Here is a 24,314-nt window from a genome sequence, read left to right on the forward strand (position 1 = left end):
ATCTATCTCAATAAAACTAGAAACAAATTTATTAAAAATAAATAAAACTTAATAAGAGAATATATATTTTTGTCCCAAAAATCCTATGCGGGATACTTAATAATCATCCTAGTTTTAAGCATGTTAACCATCATTACAAAATTTTAGCTATTAAAGCAGGGTACATAATAAAACTTTAGCACACTGACTAAAAGAATTTTAAAATTTGAGCCCAAACTACTCTTAAAAGTATCAGTTATGTCTTAGAAAAAGCTGATGTATATATATTTATATATTTTTTAATCAAGTCTGATTTTTTCTCAGATTTCTTTTGCATTTTTGGTTAGAGCCAAGATTCATGGATGAAATGTGATTTACTATTACACCATATGTAGAGTAATACCCCATTTTTTGCCCCTTCGTGTTACAGATTTCTTTCATACAATTTCTCATTGAAAACTGTCTCAAGATATTTGGAGAAGATATCACTTGTCTCTTTGGAGAGACGTCAGTGAGTTCTGATAACAGTGATATCACTGATATTACCGATAACAGTGAGAAGGTTGCAGGTATGTGAATAATGTAACTGGCTTTGATGCCAAAGACAGCAAGGCTGCCAGGGGTCAATGGGAGATCCTAGAGCCCAAAGCACATTCTAAGGGCAGTAATTTCCATCTGCTCCAAGACATGGGAAGATTCCCACCTGTGAGATCAAAGCAAGGATAAGACTGTTCTGATTTCAAGAAGCAACTAGTACAGCTTTAGGAGACATCACGATTCATTGAGTTCAGTTCAGCTGCTCAGTCGTGTCCAACTCTTTGCTACCCCAAGGACTACAGTGACCCCAAGTCCTTGGGGTCGAGGACGGCAGCACGCCAGGCCTCCCTGTCCATCACCAACTCCCAGAGCTTACTCAAACTCACGTCCTTTGAATTGGTGATGCCGTCCAACCATCTCATCCTCTCTCGTCCCCTTGTCCTCCTGCCTTCAATCTTTCCCAGCATCAGGGTCTTTTCCAATGAGTCAGTTCTTCACATCAGGTGACCAAAGCATTGGAGTTTTAGCTTCAGCATCAGTTAGATTGCTGTGTTTGGGGTGGCCTTTCTGTATTCTGGCAGCTTGTGGTTCTTTTTTATTGTGGAGATTCCTCACTCTGTGTGGGATTGTATGAGTGGCTTGTCAAGGTTTCCTGCTTAGGGAAGCCTGCGTCCCTGTTCTGGTGGGTGGAGCTGGACTTCTCTCCAGAGTGCAATGAAGTGTCCAGTAGTGAGTTTTGAGATGTCTATGGGTTTGCTGTGAATTTGGGCAGCCTGTATATTGAAGCTCAGGGCTATGTTCCTGCGTTGTTGGAGAATTTGTGTTGTAAGTCGTGCTCTGGAACTTGTTGGCTCTTGGGTGGTGCTTGGTTTCAGTGTAGGTATGGAGGCTTTTGGATGAGGTCTTGTCCATTAATGTTCCCTGGAGTCAGGAGTTCTCTGGTGTTCTCAGGTTTTGAACTTAAGCCTCCTGTCTCTGGTTTTCAGTCTTATTCTTAGAGTAGCCTCAAGACTTCTCTATCTGTACAGCACCGATGATAAAACATCTAGGTTAATGATGAAAAGCTTCTCCACTGTGAGGGACACCCTGAGAGTTTCACCAAGTTAGATGTTGAAGAGAATAAGGAGGAGGGAGATAGAGTTGACCAGGAGAAGAAGAGGGGGAATCAAAAGGGGAGAGAGCAAGCTAGCCAGTAATCAATTCGCTATGTGCTCTCCACAGTCTGGGCCCCTCAGAGAGGCTCATGCACTTACCCAGAGAAGAGAAGGAAGAAGCAGAGAGAGGTGATCAGGATAAGAAAAGAGGGAATCAAAAGGAGAGAGACAGATCCAGCCAGTAATCAGTTCCCAAAATGTTCTCCATAGCCCGGAATACACAAAGAGATTCACAGAGTGGGTAGGGAAGAAAAGGGTGAGGGAGGAGATAGAGGCGACCTGGTGGAGAAAAAGGAGAGTCAAAAGGGGGAGAGCACAATCAAGGCAGTGATCAAACTCCCAAGTAAAAATGGGTAGTGAAGATTGGGTTCTTAAACGTACAAAATTGACAACAAATACCAAAAAGCAAATATTAAAAGTGTACAGTAAAGGTTAGAGTCTCCCAAATACAGTATTAGAAAAACAAAACAAAGTCACAAAAAATAACAAAACATATATATGAAGTTTGCAGGTAATAGTAGGTTATAAAAATTAAAATTAAAGAAGTAATAGAGGACTTAAAAATTAAAAAAAATATTTTTTTAATGATAATACTAAAAATATATCTAGGAATTTCTCTTCGGTTGTTGTGGGCAGTGTGGGGTTAGTTCAGTTTCAGATAGTTCCGTGATCCAGCTTATAGTTCTCAAGATCTATAGGCTCCTTCCAATGTAGTCAGTGCTAACTACAAGGTTTTAATCTGTTGCACCTGTCTTATCCAGAGCGGTTCCCTCTGTTTATTTTAACTTCTTCTATTTGCTGGTGTCTAATTTCCGCCCTGACTCATGGGGGTGAAGGTGGTCACTTATTTAGGCTCCCTTATTCATTGGTGCTGTGGGGACGGAGGAGCACTGCAAACAAATATCCCTGGCATGTGCTCACAGTGTCCTGGCCGCACTGGGTTTGCCCCCGCTCACGGTGTGTATCCTTTCCCAGTCTACACTGCTCAGGCTCCAGGTTGCTCTGCCTGCAACTGTCTGAGGCAGGCCCTGGGTTGCGTGCACTTCCCAGGTCTAAGCCGTTCAGGTTCAGGTTCAGGTTCTCAGGTACTCCACAAAGGCACAGACTCAGTCGGACCTGCGTTTTGTGCCCTTCCCATGTCCGAGCAGCTCAGGCGACCAGGTGCTTAGCGACCCCCAGGTGTGTTGTGTCTTATCACCTCCCCCATCCCAGCCGCTTGATTTGCTGGGTGGCAGCAGGCCTGCCTGTCTCAGGTGGGCCGTGTGTCTCTTCTGGGGAGCTGATCTCTGGCTGCGACCGTCCCAGCAGATGTCAACCGCCCAGAATCCCAACAAGTCTTGGTTAGCAAATGGGAGCCTGCTTGCAGTTTTGTAGAGGATGCCTCTCTGGGGCTGAGATTGCCCCTTTCAGGCTCTGGCTGCCCCCGCCTGCCTCCCTGTCTCTGGTGGGAGATGAGTCAGTGCACAGCCAGCTAGCTCTGCTCTGGTATTCTCTCAGTCCTCTGCTCTGTGAGTGGGCCAGGAAGTGCCTTAGATTAGGGCTTTTCACAGGACAGTTTTTTTTTTTTTCTCTCTGTCTGGCTATCCCACAATTTGGGTTGCTATCTCACATTAGCTCCCTCAGATTGCCCTCAGGGCACTCAGGCCTGGCCCTTACCCTAAGCAATGCAGCCCGCACCTCCATGTTCAGGCCCCCAGTTTGCTGGTGGCAACTGTGAGTGTCTGGACTAGTTCCCTGCTGGAAGTTGATGTTAGGCATGCAATCTGTGGGGTTTCTTTCTTTCTTTCTTTTTCCTCCCCGTTATGTTACCCTCTGAGATTCCAAAACTCCCCACTGACCTGCCAATGAGAGTGTTTCCTAGTGTTGGGAAACTTCTCCTCTTTTAAGACTACCGTCCCAGGACAGATCTCTGTCCCTACCTCATTTGTCTCTCTTTTTCTCTTTTATATTTTGTCCCACCGCCTTTTAAAGACAATGGGCTGCCTTTCTGGGTGCCTGATGTGCTCTGGCAGCATTCAGAAATTGTTTTGTGGAATTTGCTCAGCATTCAATGTTCTTTTGATGAATTTGTGAGGAGAAAGTCGTCTTTCTGTTCTATTCCTCCACCACCTTAGGACTGCCTCTGAGACGTGAACTCTGGATTCTACCTCCACAGCAAGCTCTCTTTCCATTCTGCTTCAGACCTAGGTTGCAAATGGAACTGGACTGAATGTTTATATGTCTGTTTGTTTTTAAGTCTTTCCTCTTGCAATTATCCCTACTACCATTCCAGTATTGTCCCATTGACATTTCTTTCTCTGAAGAAAATGTCTTACTAATTTAGCAAGTACGGGGGCCAGAATAGAATTTCTACTTAATGTATTTGTATTCCTATAATAGTTATTCTATACCCACAAAGCTACACAATTTCAGTTTTTAACATTCAAACCCTAATTTGAGCATGAGGAAAAACACTAACCTAAATCTTGCCAGGATTGTTTAAGAAAGATGAGGTTGTAAAGTTAACCTGTTTCACAGTCCCTGGCAACCCACTCCAGTATTAATATCCAGGAAGACCAACGGACAGGAGCCTGACAGGCTATAGTCCATGGGGTCTCAAGAGGTGGACACGACTGAATAATTGAGCACCATACTTTTCGTGGATATAGTATACAGTTTTATTGGTCACAGAGCCCACAAGAACTCTAACACCAACCAATGTACATTATGAAAGGCCAATCTAGGCCCGAAAATAAAAGCGTAGGCCTTAATGTCTATTTTGCTTTGCATCTATGCTTATAGGCTAGCTGGCCATATAGCTTTGTACCAACTGATAGAGCTTTCTTCCTAAGAGTATTTTTATTAAAGCTGAACAATGAATGAATACATTTAAAATACATGAATACCTGTGGGTAGTTTAGAAATAAAAGAATCAGGTTAAGAGTAGGGAAACCAGGGTGCATAAAGCAACTCAACCCATATAAACATGTATCTTTTCACGTTTGTACATATTAATTAGGAGAATCTGTTCCTGAATTTAAGAATGCATTTGCTTTCTTCATTATCTCCTTTTAAAATGATGGTAGTATGAATGTCAGGGCAGAAATAGCCTAAGGCAAAGTGATGGCATTCCTTCAGGAATGCACACCTTCTGGAGGCTACACAGTCAAATGGAGAATGGGGGTGCGGTCTGCTTAGGGGGAGGCGACTGATGTCTAGGCTGCCTTAGGCCTTCTGAAGGAGGGAAATTACCTTTACTAAGGCTGCTATGTGCCATGTCTTGTGCTGGGTAGTACATTATGTTATGTAGTCCAGTCAGGTGTAAGTAGCCTCATTTATGTTACATTTGAGCAAACTGAGGCTCAAAGAGTTTTAGGTAACTCATCCAATTAAGAGGCAGAATAGGAGCCTTCTGGTTCTCTCACCCAGCACAAGTGGTTCACTCATTTGAATGGACATGGTGACGCACTCACTATGTCTCCGAAAGACAAGTGAATGGGCATTTTAAAAGATTTGGTTAAATTCTTCTGTTTATTTTTCTACAACTGGGCTCCTCTAATTGACTTCTTTAGCTGGTTATTTAAGGAAATATTAAGCAGGTTTATTGAGGAAATATCAGGAAAACATTCATAGCTGGGCACGAGACACTTTGAACTCAATTCTTCACTGCTGATCACTCTTTTTTGAAAAATATTCCTTTGACAGGGGCTGTTGGTAGTTAAAATTCATCTTTGGGTTATCTGAGTAAAGTGTCACACACACAAAAAATGGCCCCCTGTAATCCTACCATATGGTCTGCAATTAATGACTACTTCTCAAGGACCCTGAGGGCAGGAAGTCGTTCTTGGAGCTGACTGAGGTGTGTGGCCTCCCAGAGGAGAGGTCCAGAGGCTGACAAGCACTGTCAGGTAGGATGTCTCGTGAAAGGCGATTCTTTTCAAGGGAGAAAATTGTGCATGACTGGGTACTCAGAAAACCAAACAGGTAACTGAACAGAGGAAGGAAACTTCCTACAAATGCTGCTTGATTTGAATATTAAAGAATTTTGGCCTTTAAAATGAGATCTGAAACCAGAATCCACTGATAATACTCAACATTAGGAAACCTGTATAACTATAGGTTAAGTGCCTCATGACACAGGGCAAAGGGAATAGAGAGCACTGTCTGGGGAATACTGTCACAGGGAGAATCTACCCTGAGTCTGACCACGCCTCTAGGTTTAACTACTGGTTTGCAGAATATGGGCAAGAAGAACATGGTAACACCACAAGGATGCAATTAGCCTGCTTCAGAATGAGGGGAATGCTATGTAACAAATGGTTCGGTTTCTCTCTTTCAGCCTCTGCCATGAACATGCTGCTGAATGTAAGTGGTGGAAATCAGGCTAAATAAGCTAAACTACTACTAGTGAAAATCTCTCTTCTACATTAGTTTCAGACAAGAAGACAGTTAGGAAGAGTTCTCTCAAAAACTGGGCCTTTGGCTGTATCTCCAGGACCTGCAAGGAGAACCAACACCCATGTCTACCACCCACAAAGCCAAAACAGCTCTTTGGAGCTCCTCTTGAGGATGTATGTGATAATGACACCCTGCCCACCCCAATTCTGGTAGGTCTTATTTTGGTTTCTGTAACCTTCCTGAGAAGGGGAGTGCTGAGAGACCAAGTGTTCTCTTCCAAATCTACTCCCAAATGAAGAAGTCTGGCTTTGTCCGATAAGATTCATAACATTACTTCAAAGAATAAGATCTGATTTAGGTACTGCAGAGTCAGAAGGCAAGTACAAGATGAAAAGATACTCTCATCCATTCCGCTGATTTCAACAAAGACCCATCTATACCAGCTCAGACCAGTTAACATGGACTCTGTAAGTTAAGGCAGTTAGAGAAGGCGAGGTTGAGAAAAAGAATGAGAGCAGTCTTTTACAGATCACCTTTATGAGGCAAGAAGGGGCATCAGTCAGATTAGTGAGCTGCTGCCCTTACCCAAGAAAAGAGGAAGTATATAGAGGCACGTATGTGGAAAGCTCCTGTCTTAAGGGGGCCTGTTCTTCTGCAAGGTTGTTCAGAGTAGTTATCTCTTAAACAGCTGCGGCAAGGAATTGTGGAGATCAGCCAGAGGCTGGGACAGGCTGGGAGCTGGGCAAAATCAACCCAATGTCCATTTTTTCCTTCGGGTGACAGAGTGCTTGTTTTGCATAGAATGGTGGGGAGGTCCTGGAGGCGAGTTTTAACTCCAGGCTATTTTGACCGCGTAGCTTTCCTTCAGACTCTGTGTGTAAGAATCTCTGCGAGTCCACCTCATCCTCATATGTCTCCTCGTCTCCTCAAGTCTCCTTCAGCTGAGTCTTCTCCCCCTTATGATGCAAAATGTCTCACACGGATTTGATAGGGAACTCAAGTGTTTAAGCAGAAAGTACGCATCCTCTGGCAAAGATGAATCATTTGCTCCTGACAGAAGGTGTCAAAAGAGAGTCACAGAGTTCGGACTGTGCTATATCAAATTAGTGTACTGAACTGTAAGCATTAACTCTTGTTCACTGTCCACTATCTCTCCAAGCACTGCACTAGATGCAGGGAATTTTATGGTATATATGAAGGAATTTATCATACTAGCTACGTGCTAGCTACTACCCCAGACCTTGCATCTTTCACAGAAAATTTAGGAGGTAGCCATGACTATCATCACCCCCACTTCATAAATGATAAACAAAAGAGCCTCACCCAAGTATGTGCTATGCCCAAAGTCACACAGTGGATGACTGGCATAACAGATTCCACATTCCTTGGAAAACCTGGCTCCAATATCTCTTATGTCTCTAAATCTGCAGACAGCAGAGGACATGAAAATACAGGAAAAGGAACTAGAAAGGCTGATGAGACAGGAATGTCATCGGAGAAGGAGGAGAGGCGTATTGAGCCTGATTTTGAGGGGAGGGAATACAGGAAACAGGACTGAATGGGGTGGACAGTCCCTGGAAGGGGAAGAAACAAATGGAGCATGAATATGGCAAAAAGATTTCCACACTTAGGGAAGACCATGTATAATAGTGAATAAAGAGAAAGGAGCGGTAAACGAAGAGAGTGTGAAATCTACAAAGGCCTCAAAGCAGAGGCGTTTAACACAGTAAATTCACTGAAACGGAAAATCTGATTACACAAGTGTTTACAATGTTTCAGTGTATGAATGTCAAATCGATTGTTGGGTCGAAAATATATTTAGAGACACTGAAGAAAAAATTTCAAATTGACTTCGGTGCTGTTCTTTAACTGTACCCTCATATACCACAGGTCTGTCAAAACAGGAGCAAGCTTGTGCTCTGGGCTTCTAGACATGAAATGTCCCACAGTTTTCTTTTCTTTCCTTCCCTATAGGATATGCTTTACTTTATCAATCAAAAAGGGCCGTTCACAGAAGGCATCTTCAGAAAATCACCCAGTATAAAATCATGCAGAGCCCTAAAGAAGAAACTAAACTGTGGAGACACAGTGAACTTGAATGAGGAACCAATTCTTGTTATTGCCTCCGTCTTAAAGGTAAGGAAAGTTTGACCATTATCCACGCACGGTAAATCTGAAGGTATATGACTGATCCTTCATTATGAATGCCCAAGAAACCTAATAGGCATAAGAGAGGAAGGAGCTGAAAAGTGAAAAACACTTCACAAAGCCAAAACTGAAGGAAGGTACCGCAGATGTTATAAGCCCCATACATTAGATATTTTCCTTTTTCATTGCACATCTTGACTCCTGAACACTCCATGCAAAGGAATAACAAGATATTTCAAAATACCCACTTACACATTGAGTGTTTACCAAAACAAGCTTCCTGCTTTGGATGACTTCCTCATCACCTTCCTAATGAAGGCCACATTTCCAAAATAAAATTCATATGAAGCTTTTGGAAACAGTTAACAGAAGTAACTTCCCAGGTGGCTCAGACAGTAAAGAATCCGCCTTCAATGCAGGAAACCTGGGTTCCATCCCTGGGTTGCCAGGATCCCCTGGAACAGGGACTGGCATACGACTCCAGTATGGTTGCCTGGAGAATCCCATGGACAGTGGAGTCTGGCAGGCTATAGTCCATGAGGTGGCACAGAATTGGACACGGCTGAAGCAACTTAACATGGATGCAGGACAGATGTTTACTCACTATGGTAAACTCGTGTGTTTAGTGTGTGTGTGTGTGTCTGTGTGTGTTAGTCGCCTAGTCGCAGCCGACTCTCTGTGATCCCATTGACTGTAGCCCAGCAGACTCCTCTGTCCATGGAATCTTCCAGGCAAGAATACTAGAGTGGTTTGCCATGCCCTTCTCCAGGGGATCTTCCTGCCAGGGATCGAACCTGCATCTCTTGCATCTCCTGCATTGGCAGGCAGGTTTTTTACCACTAGCACCACCTGGGAAGCCCATTTGTCTTATAATGAATCAAAAAACCCTTAGTGAGGCCACCAAAATCTCTGATCACTTCATCATCCTTGCTTCCCCTGTGTCTCAATGCCTTTTACTTGAAAATTAGTGTAGGGATGATGCCACCATTTGTTCCTTCTTTTTCCTCCTTTTATCTCCCTTACCATCTTTAATGGGCTTTGTTAACATTTGTAAGTTTAACCCACCACCCAAGGTTACAGTTACATGGTAACCAGTTTTACTACATGCCTAATCTTATAAATCTTATTTTTAAAGGGAGTGCAACAATCAAAATCTGTTTGGAATTTTGCAAAATTCAATAGGTTTATACAAAAAATAGACTGAGTTTGAAATGATACAGCTAAATCACCCGTGTGTAGTTAAATTTCTACCAGGGCGATAATACAACAGAAAGAAAAAATTAATCAGTCCATCTTGGTACTTGTTAGCAGCTATGAACAAAAATATATTGATGTAGTAATAACTACAGACAGGTTATTAAAATTATCTTAGAAATCAAATAACATATGGTGTTTCCTTGTCCCCTATTAATGTTTGATTGTATGGTAATACCAACAGTGCAGGTATGATTTAGAGTTGACCCCTTGACACTTGACCCATAATAATACACACTAGATATGCAAACAGCAAGTAGAGTGCTACCCTCTAAAAGGTGCACACTTGGAACTGATTTCACTTTTGAGCAAGTGTTACTAGGCTCTTGCCTGTTTCCATGCTATAAGCACAGACTAGTAAGTGGGTGGCTACTTATGGGTACAGGTCTTTGACAGTCCCAAAGTTTTCTCTTCCTAAAGTTGATTGATCTTGGTGGGGAATCAAACCTTGCAACTTTGGCCTTGAGAATACCATATGTCAAAGCAACCATGGAGTTGGTGTAAATCAGAAATGAATATATAGTCAGAACCACATTGAGTTTGTCATTAAACTGTGTATAAACAGTGGTCCAATAGCAAATACCATGGCATATTCTGCATGAGTCATGTCCTGGCTTAACCATACTCAGTCTCACCAATCGATTCTACAGCACAGGGTTCAGGAGAGAGAAGAGACACACTCCAAGTGCATGTAGTTTGGTACACAAGGCAAAGGCCCTGCTGCACACTCCCAGACTCCCAGAAGCCAAAGGCAGATGACATGGTTGAATGGCATCACCAACTCCATGGACATGAATTTTAACAAGACCCAGGTGTTGGTGATGGACAGGAAAGCCTGGTGTGCAGTCCATGGGGTCACAAAGAGTAGGACAGGACTGAATGGCTGAACTGAAATGGAGTGTTTCCTCCTTCCAAATGTACTGCGGACACTCCATAAGAAGCATAGTGAAACCCTGATGACCAGCATTGGGTACTGTATACCAATTCCAAGAAAAAGTATGAGAGGACTGAGACTTTGTACATTACCTTCATACTCTATCCTCAGTACTCAAGAGAGTGCCTGACGCAAACAGCAGCTCAATAAGTACTGAAACAAGCGAACACTAACAGGATTACAATCATGATAGTTACCTTAGAAACACTGCCTATAGAAGATACTAGTAAGAGAAGTCAGGCTGTATATTCGGAGAAGGCAATGGCATCCCTCTCCAGTACTTTTGCCTGGAAAATCCCATGGATAGAGGAGCCTAGTAGGCTGTAGTCCATGTGGTCGCTAGAGTTGGACACGACTGAGCGACTTCACTTTCACTTTTCACTTTCATGCATTGGAGAAGGAAATGGCAACCCAGTCCAGTGTTCTTGCTTGAAGAATCCCAGGGAAGGGGAAGCCTGGTGGGCTGTCGTCTGTGGGGTCACACAGAGTCGGACACAACTGACACGACTTAGCAGTAGCAGTAGCAGGCTGTATATTAAGACCAGTAGAAGCAAGTTGTGCCTTTGAAACTGGCAAGGCAAGTTTGCACAACAGTTTACAACCTCATCTCTTTTAATAGGCCCCATTCTATGATATTAAGACTTGGTCATCAGGATAAAGTTTTCAGGCTTCCACTTAGGAAGCTGATATCTGCATATTCTATCCCACAGGTGTCAAGTTGCAATGTATCTAAATTTTCAGTTTCCTCCTTGGGTGGATATATTCCATTCAAAGTGTTGTAAGGGTACCATGTAGTTTACCCATGGGGGTTTTGATTTATTTCTAACACCTGCTGCTTAAAAGCCTGTAGAACTGAACTTTTATATATATATATATATATATATATATATATATTTTTTTTTTTTTACGGCCTTTGGAATTTTTAATTTCTATTCAAAATTACGAAGAACTTACACAAATTAATAAGAGAAGACTGTTGTATTAGTTTTCTTTCATGACTATAACAGCTTGCCACAAACTTAAGGGTTTAAAACAATAGTATTGTATTATGCTGCAGTTCTGCAAGTAGGAAATCTGTTACAGGTCCTAGTGGGCTGAAACCAAAGTGTTAGCAGGGTTGCATTCCTTTCTGCAGGCCCCAGGGACAAATCTATTTCCTTGCCCATTCAGATGTTGGAATTCAGTTCCATGCAGTTGTAGAGCTAAGATCTCCTCATCCTTGCTGTCAACTTGAGACTGCCCTCAGCTCCTAAAGACAACTTCCAGAATCAGCAACAAAATGTCAACTCATTCTCACACTGTCACCACTCTGACTTGACTTATTTTCCTTCTACTTACACTTTTTAGATTTCATATGAAATCTTAGGGCTTCCCAGGTGTCTTTGTTGTAAGGAATCTGCCTGCCAATGCAGGAGACGCAAGTTCGATCTCTGGGTTGGGAAGATCCCCTGGAGAAGGGAATGGCAACCCACTCCAGTACTCTTCCCTGGAGAATCCCATGGTCAGAGGAGCCTGGTGGGCTGCAGTCCATGGGATCGCCAAGAGTCAGACACGGCTAAGAGACTGAATGACAATAAAAAAATTTTTTTTTTTAAAGAAAAAGATTGAAGCTATTTCGATACTAGCTTTTTCCCAAAGAGCACACATACTTCAGGTTTTCTCTTAATATGTGTAGAAGACCATGTAGGGGTGTAATTTTGTTTGTTTTATTTCAGAACTTCTCTTTCTTGAATCACAAGCAAGCATGTGTCTGAAGTAAACAAACAAAATGGGCATGTGCGTTTCTTTTCAAGAAACTAATAGGATTTAGGATGAGTTATCACCAGGCCTTGCCAGTTTGTACTAATGTGTTAACATGTACACAGAGATAAGTTCCAGGTGATAGAAGGAGCTTTAGCTGCATTCTCACTACAGCCCAGACTCTACTTTTATGCTTCTAATTTTAGTTGGGGAAAATCCAACCAGTACATCTAGGTGTGCAAGGTTGTGGAGAATCACAGCCAAGCTCTGTGTGAATCAGTGTGCGTTGCTGTGAAGCAATTGAGGACTGAATTGAATTTTTCAAGTAAATATGTTATTTGAAAATTCTCCATTGAGTTTATCCTAAGAATAATATATACTTTTTGATCTATATAAGGATTTTCTTCGAAATATCCAAGGAAGCATATTTTCAGCCAGTCTCTATGATAAATGGCTTGATGTTATTGATCAAGGGAATGAGGACGACAAAATAAAGGCGACCCAGAGGTAATGATGCCATAATTACTCAACTCTGAGAAAATACAACCAACATACTCTTAGGAAAATATTAGCTTATACTTTACAGCTGTGTCCTCTAAAATAATGACCAGTATCACGGGGTTTCACTTGATCATGCCCATGGAAGCCAGTTTGAAATGAGATGCATGCCTTATTGGTCACACTGTAATTGTCACCAATCTTATTAACATGGAATGCTTGACCATTTTATGCCTTCTGAATACACGAAACTGATGGAGGTGAAATCCACTGGTCTCAAAAGAGATGATAAAGAACCAATCCGCCAGTGGTATGATCTTAAATACAAACACATAACTAACCAGAGTAGTTCTTATCTGAATCAGGAATTAAATTCAGTGAAACATTTTGTATGCATTCATGCCTGGAACTGTGAGAATGGACTGTGTACATGGTATAAAAAGAAGTACTTTGTTCTCTGTATTTCCACTTACTAAGCAAAATGACTCGCTTTATTTATAAGTGTGTTTTCTGTCCTTAGGCTTCTAGACCAGCTGCCGAGAGCCAATGTAGTTTTTCTGCGATATCTTTTTGCAGTTTTACGCAATATTGAGCAACATTCCTCATCCAATCAGATGACAGCTTATAATTTATCAGTGTGTATAACCCCAAGCATTCTTCATCTGCCTAATTCTGGCAGCTCAGAATTAGGAAACTTTACCAAAAAGGTAACGAGATCTCTTATTCTTATGCCTTGTGGGGCAGAGTCCCCATCTTGAACCTGAAGTCTGTAGTATTAACTCTGATGAACCAGTTTTTAAAGTGCACATTTTAATTACACTGCCTTGGAGTGGCAGAGTCCTACTCTGGTTGGGCATGGGAAGGTGTATTATAACTGAGAACAGTTGACTCACTTCCCCTTTGCCACCCAAGAGATTAAATGATAGAGAGGTAAGAGTAGGATGATATGATAGAAAAGAACCTGGCTTTGGAATCAGAGAGCCAAGGTTCAACTCTCAGCCTAATCACTGAGGGTATACAAGCCTCCAAACTATGATTTCATCATTACACAATGATGACAACACCCAATACATCTGGTCACTGTCGGCACACCTTAGCGGCCTGGGCAATATGAGCACCTGAGGCTCCACACATACTGGCCGCACTCTGCCAGCTGTGGCTCATTCAGGAAAGTATTTGGCTTCCATTGTGTCTCCGCCAGAGGATGAGGAAGCTAGTAAAATATTTCAGAACATCCTAACAGAGCCACAACATGCCTAATATGATCACAGATCTTCCCCAAGCTGCCCCGGACAGCAAGTGTGAGGCATGGCAATGTAGTTAGACAGACAGACATGTTTCTCTCCAGATGCTTTCTTCCTTCACAAACCCTCCCGCCCCGCACAGAAACCTCTGCTACCCACGTTTCAGTTATTTCTTCACTGAAGTGAATTTCACAATTTGTGTTGTATTCGATACTTTATAAGTTTTAATAAGATGCCATATATAAATCCTATCTCAATAAAACTAGAAAATTTTTAATAAAAATAAATAAAACTTAATAAGAGAATATACATTTTTGTTCCAAACATCCTATGTGTGGTGCTTAAAAGTCATCCTAGTTTTAAGCATGTAACCATCATTACAAAATTTAAGTTATTAAACCAGGCCACATATTATAACTAGCCCACTGACTTAAAGAATTTTAAAATTTGAGCCCAAAGTACTCTTGAAAGTATCAGTTATTTCTTAGAAAAAGCTGATGTATATATATATAATATATATATATATATATATATATATATATATATATATATACTTTAATCAAGTCTGAATTTTTCTCAGACTTCTTTTGCATTGTTTGTTAGAGCCAAGATTCATGGATGAAATGTGATATACTATTACACCATATGTAAAGTAATACCCCATTTTTTGCCCCTTTGTGTTACAGATTTCTTTCATACAATTTCTCATTGAAAACTGTCTCAAGATATTTGGAGAAGATATCACTTGTCTCTTTGGAGAGATGTCAGTGAGTTCTGATAACAGTGATATCACTGATATTACCGATAACAGTGAGAAGGTTGCAGGTACGTGAATAATGTAACTGGCTTTGATGCCAAAGACAGCAAGGCTGCCAGGCAGGGGTCAGTGGGAGATCCTAGAGCCCAAAGCACATTCTAAGGGCAGTAATTTCCATCTGCTCCAAGACATGGGAAGTTTCCCACTTGTGAGATCAAAGCAAGGAGAAGACTGTTCTGATTTCAGGAAGCTACTAGTAAGCTTTAGGAGACATCATGGTTCAGTTCTGTTCAGTTGCTCAGTCGTGTCTGACTCTTTGTGACCCCAAGGACTACAGTGACCCCAAGTCCTTGGGGTCGAGGACTGCAGCGTGCCAGGCCTCCCTGTTCATCACCAACTCCCGGAGCTTACTCAAACTCATGTCCATCGAATCGGTGATGCCATCCAACCATCTCACCCTCTCGTCCCCTTCTCCTCCTGCCTTCAGTCTTTCCCAGCATCAGGGTCTTTTCCAATGAGTCAGTTCTTCACATCAGGTGGCAAAAACATTGGCATTTCCAGCCTCAGCATCAGTCCTTCCAATGAATATTCAGGACTGATCTCCTTTAGGATGGACTGGCTGGATCTCCTTGCAGTCCAAAGGACTCTCAAGAGTCTTCTCCAATACCACAGTTCAAAACGAACCTCACAGTATATTATTGCATTTGGAAATTTTTAAAATAAAACTTGAAATGCAACTCATATATAAAAGATGTGCTCTGGCTTAACCTAGGTTGAGGGGCCCAGAGCACTGCCTGGTTTATTCCCCTCTCCTTCCTTTTTCAGGTCAGTGGTCCCTGAGGCACTGCAGGTTTCTAGTGCCTTTGAATTAGGTTGAAAAGAACCAGCATCACTGAGAAAAAAAGGACTAATATCAGAAAAACTTTCCAGACTATCAACTCTTGTACCACTATTTACCAGTTGGGTTAACTTTGGCCAATTGTTCTAGCTCAGTTTCAGTTTCTTCATCTCTAAAGTGTGAATAAAAAATATCTAAATCTTAGGATTGCTGTAAAGATTAAATAAGATAATTGATGTAAAACAAATCTGTAAAGAAGCAATTAATAGGGCTAGTAGAAGTCTCATGAGATTAGAGTTAGTACTACTTGAGCCTAGCAACAGTGGAAACAGTGTCAGACTTTATTTTGGGGGGCTCCAAAATCACTGCAGATAGTGACTGCAGCCATGAAATTAAAAGATGCTTACTCCTTGGAAGGAAAGCTATGACCAACCTAGATAGCATATTGAAAAGCAGAGACATTACTTTGCCAACAAAGGTCCGTCTAGTCAAGGCTATGGTTTTTCCAGTGGTCATGTACGGATGTGAGAGTTGGACTGTGAAGAAAGCTGAGAGCCGAAGAACTGATGCTTTTGTACTATGGTGTTGGAGAAGACTCTTGAGAGTCCCTTGGACTGCAAGGAGATCCAACCAGTCCATTCTGAAGGAGATCAGCCCTGGGATTTCTTTGGAAGGAATGATGCTAAAGCTGAAACTCCAGTACTTTGGCCACCTCATGCGAAGAGTTGACTCATTGGAAAAGACCCTGATGCTGGGAGGGATTGGGGGAAAGAGGAGAAGGGGACGGCAGAGGATGAGATGGCTGGATGGCATCACTGACTCGATGGATGTGAGTCTGAGTGAACTCTGGGAGTTGGTGCTGGACAGGGAAGCCTGGTGTGCTGCGATTCACGGGGTTGCAAAGATTCGGACACGACTGAGCGACTGAACTGAACTGAATATCTGAGAACATGTTCAAACTAAGATCTCTCTGCTTTCATTTCATCAGTGATAAAAGAACAATCTCTTGAATCTGAGCCAGTGAGAATGACAATGTTTTACAAAAAGGGACAACTGCAGTATGATGCCATGACCTCATCAAGGATGGGTCCATCCACTGACCTGTCTACAGTATTCTAAGTCCCCGAAGATTACAGTCCCCGAAGATTACAGTCTCCATAATCACACTTTATCCTTCCTTTTTCTTTATCCTATAATAAATATCTCACTCAAGAATACTTTTTACAAAATATTTGCATAATTTTGTTGAGTTTGAATTAAATGCTCAGATTTTATCCAGAAATAAATGAATTTCCTGGCACAAGAATGAACACGAGGCACTTCAACCAAGAAAACCACTTTGGATCATTCAATGAAAAATAAGACCTTTCAAGGTCCCAGCTTATACCATTTCAGTTTTTCTTGATCCCATATATCCGTATGTGAGAAAATATTCCCCCCAAAGTATCTCTTCTTTCATTCCTACCATATTTTTTGTACTGTGTTGTACATTTTTATATTGATGCAATAGAAATAGGTTAGAAAACTATTTCATTTGCTTATGATTCATTTTAACACTTTGGTAGAGGCTCAACTGGCAGTTTGGGTCTCAACTAAGATCACTTATGAACTTTTAAGCACTTGGCAGCTCAACCTGGAGTAAGCTACATGTCTGCTGTTTGAAGTTGGCTCTGGGTTGATCCCCATGTCTTCAACAAGAAAACCGGCCTACTTCATATGGTAGAAGAAGGGTTCCCAACAGCAAGAGAGGCTTTTCAAGAGTCACCGTAGAAAAGGGCTCCACAGAAGACTACAAAGACAGTGAGTTATTCATTATTTACTGAGGAAAGTAAGGGAGTTCCAGAAAAACATCTATAGTCAGCTTCACTGACTATGCTAAAGCCTTTGACTGTATGTATGCATGGTGCTCAGTTGTTTCAGTCGTGTCCAACTCTTTGCAACCCTATGGACTGTAGCCCACCAGCTCCTCTGTTCATGGGATTTTCCAGGCAAGAATACTGGAGTGGGTTGCCATTTCCTCCTCAGGGGAATCTTCCTGATCCAGGGATCAAATCCATGTTTCCTGAGACTCCAGTGTTGGAGGTGGTATCTTTACCTGCTGAGCTGTCAGGGAAGTCCTTTGACCATGTGGATCACAACAAACTGTGAAAAATGATTAAAGAGATGGGAGTACCAGACCACCTTACTTGCCTCCTGGGAAACCTGTAAGCCGGTCAAGAAGCAACAGTTAGAATCGAACATGGAACAGAGGACTGGTTCATAGTTTAGAAAGGCTGTATATCATCACTCTGCTTATTTAATTGATATGCAGAGTATATCATGCGAAGTGCTATGCTGGATGAATCAAGTTGGAATCAAGATTTCTGGGAGAATTATCAACAACCTCAGATATACAGATGATACCGCTCTAATGGCAGAAAGTGAAGACAAACTAGAGTCTCTTGAAAAGGGCGAAAGAGGAGAGTGAAAAAGCTGGTTTGAAACTAACCACTAGAAAAACTAAGGGACAGCTAGATCATTTCCTCAGAGGAGAAGAAATTACAGAAGCATAAGAGAAAAAGAGAGCATTTTATGGCTTATGAGTTTTGAAAACTTAGTTTCCTAGGAAACAGAAACAACACATGGCAGAGGGTAAAAATCTAGGTGGAAACCTCATGGGAAAATCCTTAAATCATTAGGTGTATGGAACACATGCCACATTTCATAAATAGAAACCAAGGGGAATTAGGAAGCCCCCAGAGAACAATTAAATAACATGTCTAAGAAAGATGGGGCATCATACATTCATACAGAATTTCTTGTACCTCAACATGGAACAGATCAGTGAAGTTATTCCCAGCAACATGAGACTTACCATATGGAAGGAACAAAGAGAACCACTGGATTTGAGTAACACATGTCTCAGCAATAGTGGTACAGGCCAATCACCTGGGACAAGAGAGCAAGTAGGACATTTCAGCAGATGTCCAGCATACACAGATGACACAGTGGATAAATGCCATGCCTCATTCCACAATCACCTAACTCCTTAGCATAAGAAGACTCCAGAACATGATACATTCATGGAGAAAATGGAAAGACCTTGAATTTCTGCCAATCTGGGAACAAAGGATTACACTAGAAATGTACCATTTAAAACTATACAACAGTACATATCTTAATATATTACAGTTTGTCGACTGAGATGGATACCAATATATATAGAATACTTGATCCATGCATTGTTTCCATAGCAAGGGTTCCAGGGTCAAACAGATTTGGGAAATGCTATATTTTCCTACCGGAAATCAAAATGCCCATTAACATATTAATGTCTTAGAGAAGACTCACAGTAAAGAAACTCAGTATTTTCCACATCTGACCTGAGAGGTCGTTTTGGAGGAACCCTATTAATGAACAATCCTAGGAACATACATATATAAACACTGCTCTTAGTTTACCTTCTTAGGTCACAGAAGATCCTCTACAATGCAACCTGCTCCAGTAATCCATTTTTTCTTCACTATCTCTCAGTGTAGATCCTTTTCTTTAGCTAGGTCAGACACTTCACTGTTTCCTGAACAAGACACACACATATCTCTAAGTATAATTATCAACTCCTCTTTGTCTCTAAATATACACAAACTAGATAGCTACTTGGGTTCTACTCACTCAGAAATTTCACAAGAGACACCTGTGACCATTCCAGCTCAAATTAATTGCTCTTTTATAATGCATAAACATTTGACCCCATTAGATATTGGCTCATATGCTGCTATGCACCATCAGGAATTACACTGGTATTTTTATACATAGCTCAACAATCCAAATTCCTGTGGTGAATGATTACCCGTTGTGTTAATTTTATATTACTTTTAATGCCTGGGTAAATGTCTACTAAAAAAGGTATAAATGAATTTCTGAATTTTTCTAAGAGTACAGAAATTTTACATTGACTGGTAATGACTGCAAATTTTAAAACCGAAGAGGTAGAAAACAGCACAAATGGAATTTCAGTGAGTAGCAGTAAGACATAAGTTTTAGATATGACCTTAAAGTCTTTACTGTTCACAAGTTCTGGTAGTCACTGTTTTTATTCATCTAGCAAAAATGGGATATCGGTGTGATATATTTGGGAATAATTGCATGCTTGTATAAATTTTCTTTTAAGTAGAAACAATTCCATAACAAAAAGGGGTAAAAACATGGCTGGGCAGTGTATCTGTGCGTTTTTAGGCCAAGAAAGATACACAAAAGTCTCTCAAATCTGAAGAGGAGAAATAACAGGAGATAAAGAAAAGCTGAAAACAGTCTGTCAACTGTAACTCACAGAGGAGATTCTTGCCATGTGGAAATGGCGAATAAAGGTCAGCTTCCCCCTAGGATACTCACCAAGAAAATCAAGTTATTAATTTTAGAAAAGATTCTAGGAACTGATAAACTATAAAAGGACCCACCTGTCTAATGTAGAATGAATAAAAGGCAATTCGATTTTCTGGTATTAGTCTTTACTATAGCTAGTAAGATCTGTGTAATCATCAGACAATTTTCACTTAGTGATGTAATTAGGGTTAAATATTTTCAAAAGCAAAGCAAAGATACTAAGGATGAAAATATTGATTGATTCCAGAAAGAGAGCTATTGAAAGGCTTTAAGAGGAAACTAATTCTCTTTATGGTGATTAATAATTATGATATATTGACTAGAATATGAATGTAATATATATATTCAATTTTTATTCCACTGCATTAGCTATATCTCAAATAATTATTTTTATTTTTTAGTATTTTAGTTTTTCAATCATTCAGTCAATACATGTTATAATTTTGTGAATTATTCTTTAATCCATACATTGTTTATGCTTTTCTTTTTTTTCAGGTTCCCATACTGAAGGATTTTCATTACTATTTGTAACAGCTAATTTCTAACTTTAATAGAGTAGTGACTAGATAATATGTGAATGATTGTGATTCTTTGCGACTGCAGGTATATAGTAAATTTTAAACGTTTAAATGTTGCATGCATGCTTTAGAAGAGTGTGTATTCTCTGTTGGGTTCTCTTTTGGGTACAAAGATATATATGTATATATATATATATATATATATATTATTTATTTAAAATCATGCTATATATGTTACTCTGGAGAAGGACATGGCAACCCACTCCTGTACTCTTGCCTGAAAAATCCCATGGGTGGAGGGGCCTGGTAGGCTACAGTCCATGAGATGGCAAAGTCAGACACGACCGAGCGACTTCACTTTCACTTTTGACTTTCATGCATTGGAGCAGGAAATGGCAACCCACTCCAGTGTTCTTGCCTGGAGAATCCCAGGGACAGAGGAGCCTGGTGGGCTGCCATCTATAGCGTCGCACAGAGTCGGACACGACTGAAGCGACTTAGCAGCAGCATATGTGTTACTCAAATCCTCTCTGTATATTCTCCAAATTAGAGGTTTCTAAGAGAGGTGTTAAAGTCTCCCATTATGATATTAAGTTTGTCAATTTTATTTTGTAATTCTGAGTTTTTATAGCTGTTTTTTTTTTTTTTGGAGGGGGGTTACAGTCTACATCTATATTAAGCATACACAAAGTTATAATTTTTATACTCTTCATAAATATTCTTTATTAATGTTAATGCATCTGCTTTATATGCTATTTTGAATAATATTTTTATTTCAGCTCTTCTTTTGGTCCATATATGCCTAGAATATCTCTTTTGCTTTTTCTCTTTTTAAATTTTCTGTTTTAGGGTGGGTGTGCACAGATTTGGTGGTGTGCGTGTTTTTGTGTCAGTGTCTCCTATAAACACCATATAACTGATTTTTTTAAAATATCTAAGCTAGTAATTTTATTTTTAATTTAACCAGAGTCATGTAATCTATTTACATCTGTTGTCACTACAATGTATTTTGAGTTACACCATTTTATTCCATAGTTTAGTTTCATCAGCAGTTTCTAATGGCTTCATTTGTCCTCCTTCTTCTAACTTTTATTGGATTAGTACACCGTAGATAAGTGTTTACCTTATTGATTTTTATTTATACATATTAAAACTTCTCAGACATTATCTCTCTGAATATGCTGCTGTAACATTCCTCTATTATCTTTTGCTAGCATCCCATTAAAATTCTATTAAACAAGGATTCTTGAACATGATATCTCAAAATTGTTTCAATGTTTTTCTTTATGCTGCATCTTGGGTACAATTCTTAGTTCTCTCTTCCAGTTTGTTAGGGCTTTAACTTTGTCCCATTCCAGAGTTTATGTTTTAAATTTTATGAGTTTTCAAATGCTGATATATTTTCTAGGGCTACCAACTGGATCTTTTTCCTATCCTTATGATTTTATACATATATTTTTAATACAGATCATTCCTTTTCCTTTCTGATTCTGGTACCCCAAGAAATAGCCTGCTGCTGTATCAATACCTAAAAATGTGGAAGGGGCTTTGCAAACTGGGTAGTGAGCAGAGGCTTGGAGGAGTTTTTGAGATACATGCTAATAAAAGCCTGAGTTACTGTGAGAACAATATTGGTAGAACTATAGATGTTAGAGGTGATTCTAGTAAGGATTCAGAAAGAAAAGAGGAGAGCTTGAGAGGCAGTCTATCTTCTTAGAGAATAAACAAATAATTATGAACAGAATGTTAGTAGAAATATGGAATTCAAGGTCATCCTGGTGAAGCCTCAGATGGAAATGAAGAAGATGTTACTGGAAACTAAGAAAAGATAACCATGTGATAAAAGGCAAAGAACTTGGTTGAACTGGTGTTCTAGTTCTGTGAAAAAGAGAACTTGCAAGCAATAAAAATGAGTATTTATTTCAGCGGCAGTGATTCACCCTCCTCTGTCTTCTGGCTCACTGATCTGTTGCCCTGTACCATTCAATCTACTGTTGATTCCTTCGAATGCATTTTTTACTTCAGTTAGTGTGCTCTTCATCTCTATTTGGTTTTTTGGCTCTTTGTTAAAAGCTTTTAACTTCTCACTTAGTGCATCCATTCATACTGTGGAAAACACTTCAGAGGTTTCTAAAAAAAAAACTAAAAAGAGAACTACCATATGACTCAGCAATCTCACTCCTGGGTATATATCTGGAAAATACAAAAATTCTACTCGAAAATATACATGCACCCCAATGTTCATAGCAGTATTATTCCACTTTCAAGACACAGAAGCAACCTAAAGGTCCATTGACAGATGAATGGAATGCACATATATACAATGTAATACAACTCAAACACACTGAAACCATACTCACAGAAAACTAGTCAATCTAATCACACTAGGACCACAGCCTTGTCTAACTCAATGAAACTAAGCCATGCCCGTGGGGCAGGTCATGGTGGAGAGATCTGACAGAATGTGGTCCGCTGGAGAAGGGAATGGCAAACCACTTCAGTATTCTTGCCTTGAGAACCCCATGAACAGTATGAAAAGGCAAAATGATAGGATACTGAAAGAGAAACTCCCCAGGTCAGTAGGTGCCCAATATGCTACTGGAGATCAGTGAAGAAATAACTCCAGAAAGAATGAAGGGATGGAGCCAAATCAAAAACAATACCCAGCTGTGGACGTGACTGGTGATAGAAGCAAGGTCCGATGCTGTAAAGAGCAATATTGCATAGGAACCTGGAATGTCAGGTCCATGAATCAAGGCAAATTGGAAGTGGTCAAACGAGATGGCAAGAGTGAATGTCGACATTCTAGGAATCAGCGAACTGAAATGGACTGGAATGGGTGAATTTAACTCAGATGACCATTATGTCTACTACTGCAGGCAGGAATCCCTCAGAAGAAATGGAGTAGCCATCATGGTCAACAAAAGAGTCCGAAATGCAGTACTTGGATGCAATCTCAAAAACGACAGAATGATCTCTGTTCTTTTCCAAGGCAAACCATTCAATATCACAGTAATCCAAGTCTATGACCCAACCAGTAACGCTGAAGAAGCTGAAGTTGAACGGTTCTATGAAGATCTACAAGACCTTTTAGAACTAATACCCAAAAAAGATGTCCTTTTCATTATAGGGGACTGGAATGCAAAAGTAGGAAGTCAAGAAACACCTGGAGTAACAGGCAAATTTGGCCTTGGAATACGGAATGAAGCAGGGCAAAGACTAATAAGAGTTTTGCCAAGAAAATGCACTGGTCATAACAAACACCCTCTTCCAACAACACAAGAGAAGACTCTATACATGGACATCACCAGATGGTCAACACCGAAATCAGATTGATTATATTCTTTGCAGCCAAAGATGAAGAAGCTCTATACAGTTAGCAAAAACAAGACCAGGAGCTGACTGTGGCTCAGACCATGAACTTCTTAGTGCCAAATTCAGACTTAAATTGAAGAAAGGAGGGAAAACCACTAGACCATTCAGGTATGACCTAAATCAAATCCCTTATGATTATACAGTGGAAGTGAGAAATAGATGTAAGGGCCTAGATTGATAGATAGAGTGCCTGATGAACTATGGAATGAGGTTCGTGACATTGTACAGGAGACAGGGATCAAGACCATCCCCATGGAAAAGAAATGCAAAAAAGCAAAATGGCTGTCTGGGAAGGCCTTACAAATAGCTATGAAAAGAAGAGAGGAAAAAGCAAAGGAGAAAAGGAAAGATATAAACATCTGAATGCAGAGTTCCAAAGAATAGCAAGAAGAGATAAGAAAGCCTTCTCCAGTGATCAATGCAAAGAAATAGAGGAAAACAACAAAATGGGAAAGACTAGAGATCTCTTCAAGAAAATCAGAGATACCAAAGAAACATTTCATGCAAAGATGGGCTCGATAAAGGACAGAAATGGTATGGACCTAACAGAAGCAGAAGATATTAAGAAGAGATGGCAAGAATACACAGAAGAACTGTAC

The 24,314-nt window shown here is 40.4% G+C and overlaps 1 protein-coding gene and 1 long non-coding RNA gene across 2 annotated transcripts; both read left to right on the forward strand.

Moving 5' to 3' along the window:
• Positions 1–391: 391 nt before the first annotated feature.
• Positions 392–13,379, forward strand: LOC113894777 (rho GTPase-activating protein 20-like). Its single transcript, XM_027545427.1, has 5 exons — positions 392–548; positions 6,081–6,256; positions 8,022–8,183; positions 12,521–12,630; positions 13,142–13,379. The coding sequence occupies exons 3-5, from the start codon at positions 8,025–8,027 to the stop codon at positions 13,377–13,379; spliced, it is 507 nt and encodes a 168-aa protein (XP_027401228.1). The 5' UTR covers positions 392–548; positions 6,081–6,256; positions 8,022–8,024.
• A 1,172-nt stretch (positions 13,380–14,551) lies between these two features.
• LOC113893987 lies at positions 14,552–16,677 on the forward strand. The gene is made up of 2 exons (XR_003511421.1): positions 14,552–14,690; positions 16,449–16,677. It is a non-coding gene; the product is annotated as an uncharacterized LOC113893987 (long non-coding RNA).
• The last annotated feature ends 7,637 nt before the right edge of the window (positions 16,678–24,314 follow it).

The sequence above is a fragment of the Bos indicus x Bos taurus genome, chromosome 6, assembly GCF_003369695.1.
Source record: "Bos indicus x Bos taurus breed Angus x Brahman F1 hybrid chromosome 6, Bos_hybrid_MaternalHap_v2.0, whole genome shotgun sequence".
NCBI lineage: Eukaryota > Metazoa > Chordata > Mammalia > Artiodactyla > Bovidae > Bos > Bos indicus x Bos taurus.

Bases quoted from the DNA above. Each gene is read 5' to 3' on its own strand.
- LOC113894777 (XM_027545427.1), top strand. From the start codon at position 8,025: ATGCTTTACTTTATCAATCAAAAAGGGCCGTTCACAGAAGGCATCTTC. The intron at 8,184-12,520 runs GTAAGGAAAGTT...GATCTATATAAG, and splicing joins TTATTGCCTCCGTCTTAAAG to GATTTTCTTCGAAATATCCA. The intron at 12,631-13,141 runs GTAATGATGCCA...TTCTGTCCTTAG, and splicing joins AAAATAAAGGCGACCCAGAG to GCTTCTAGACCAGCTGCCGA.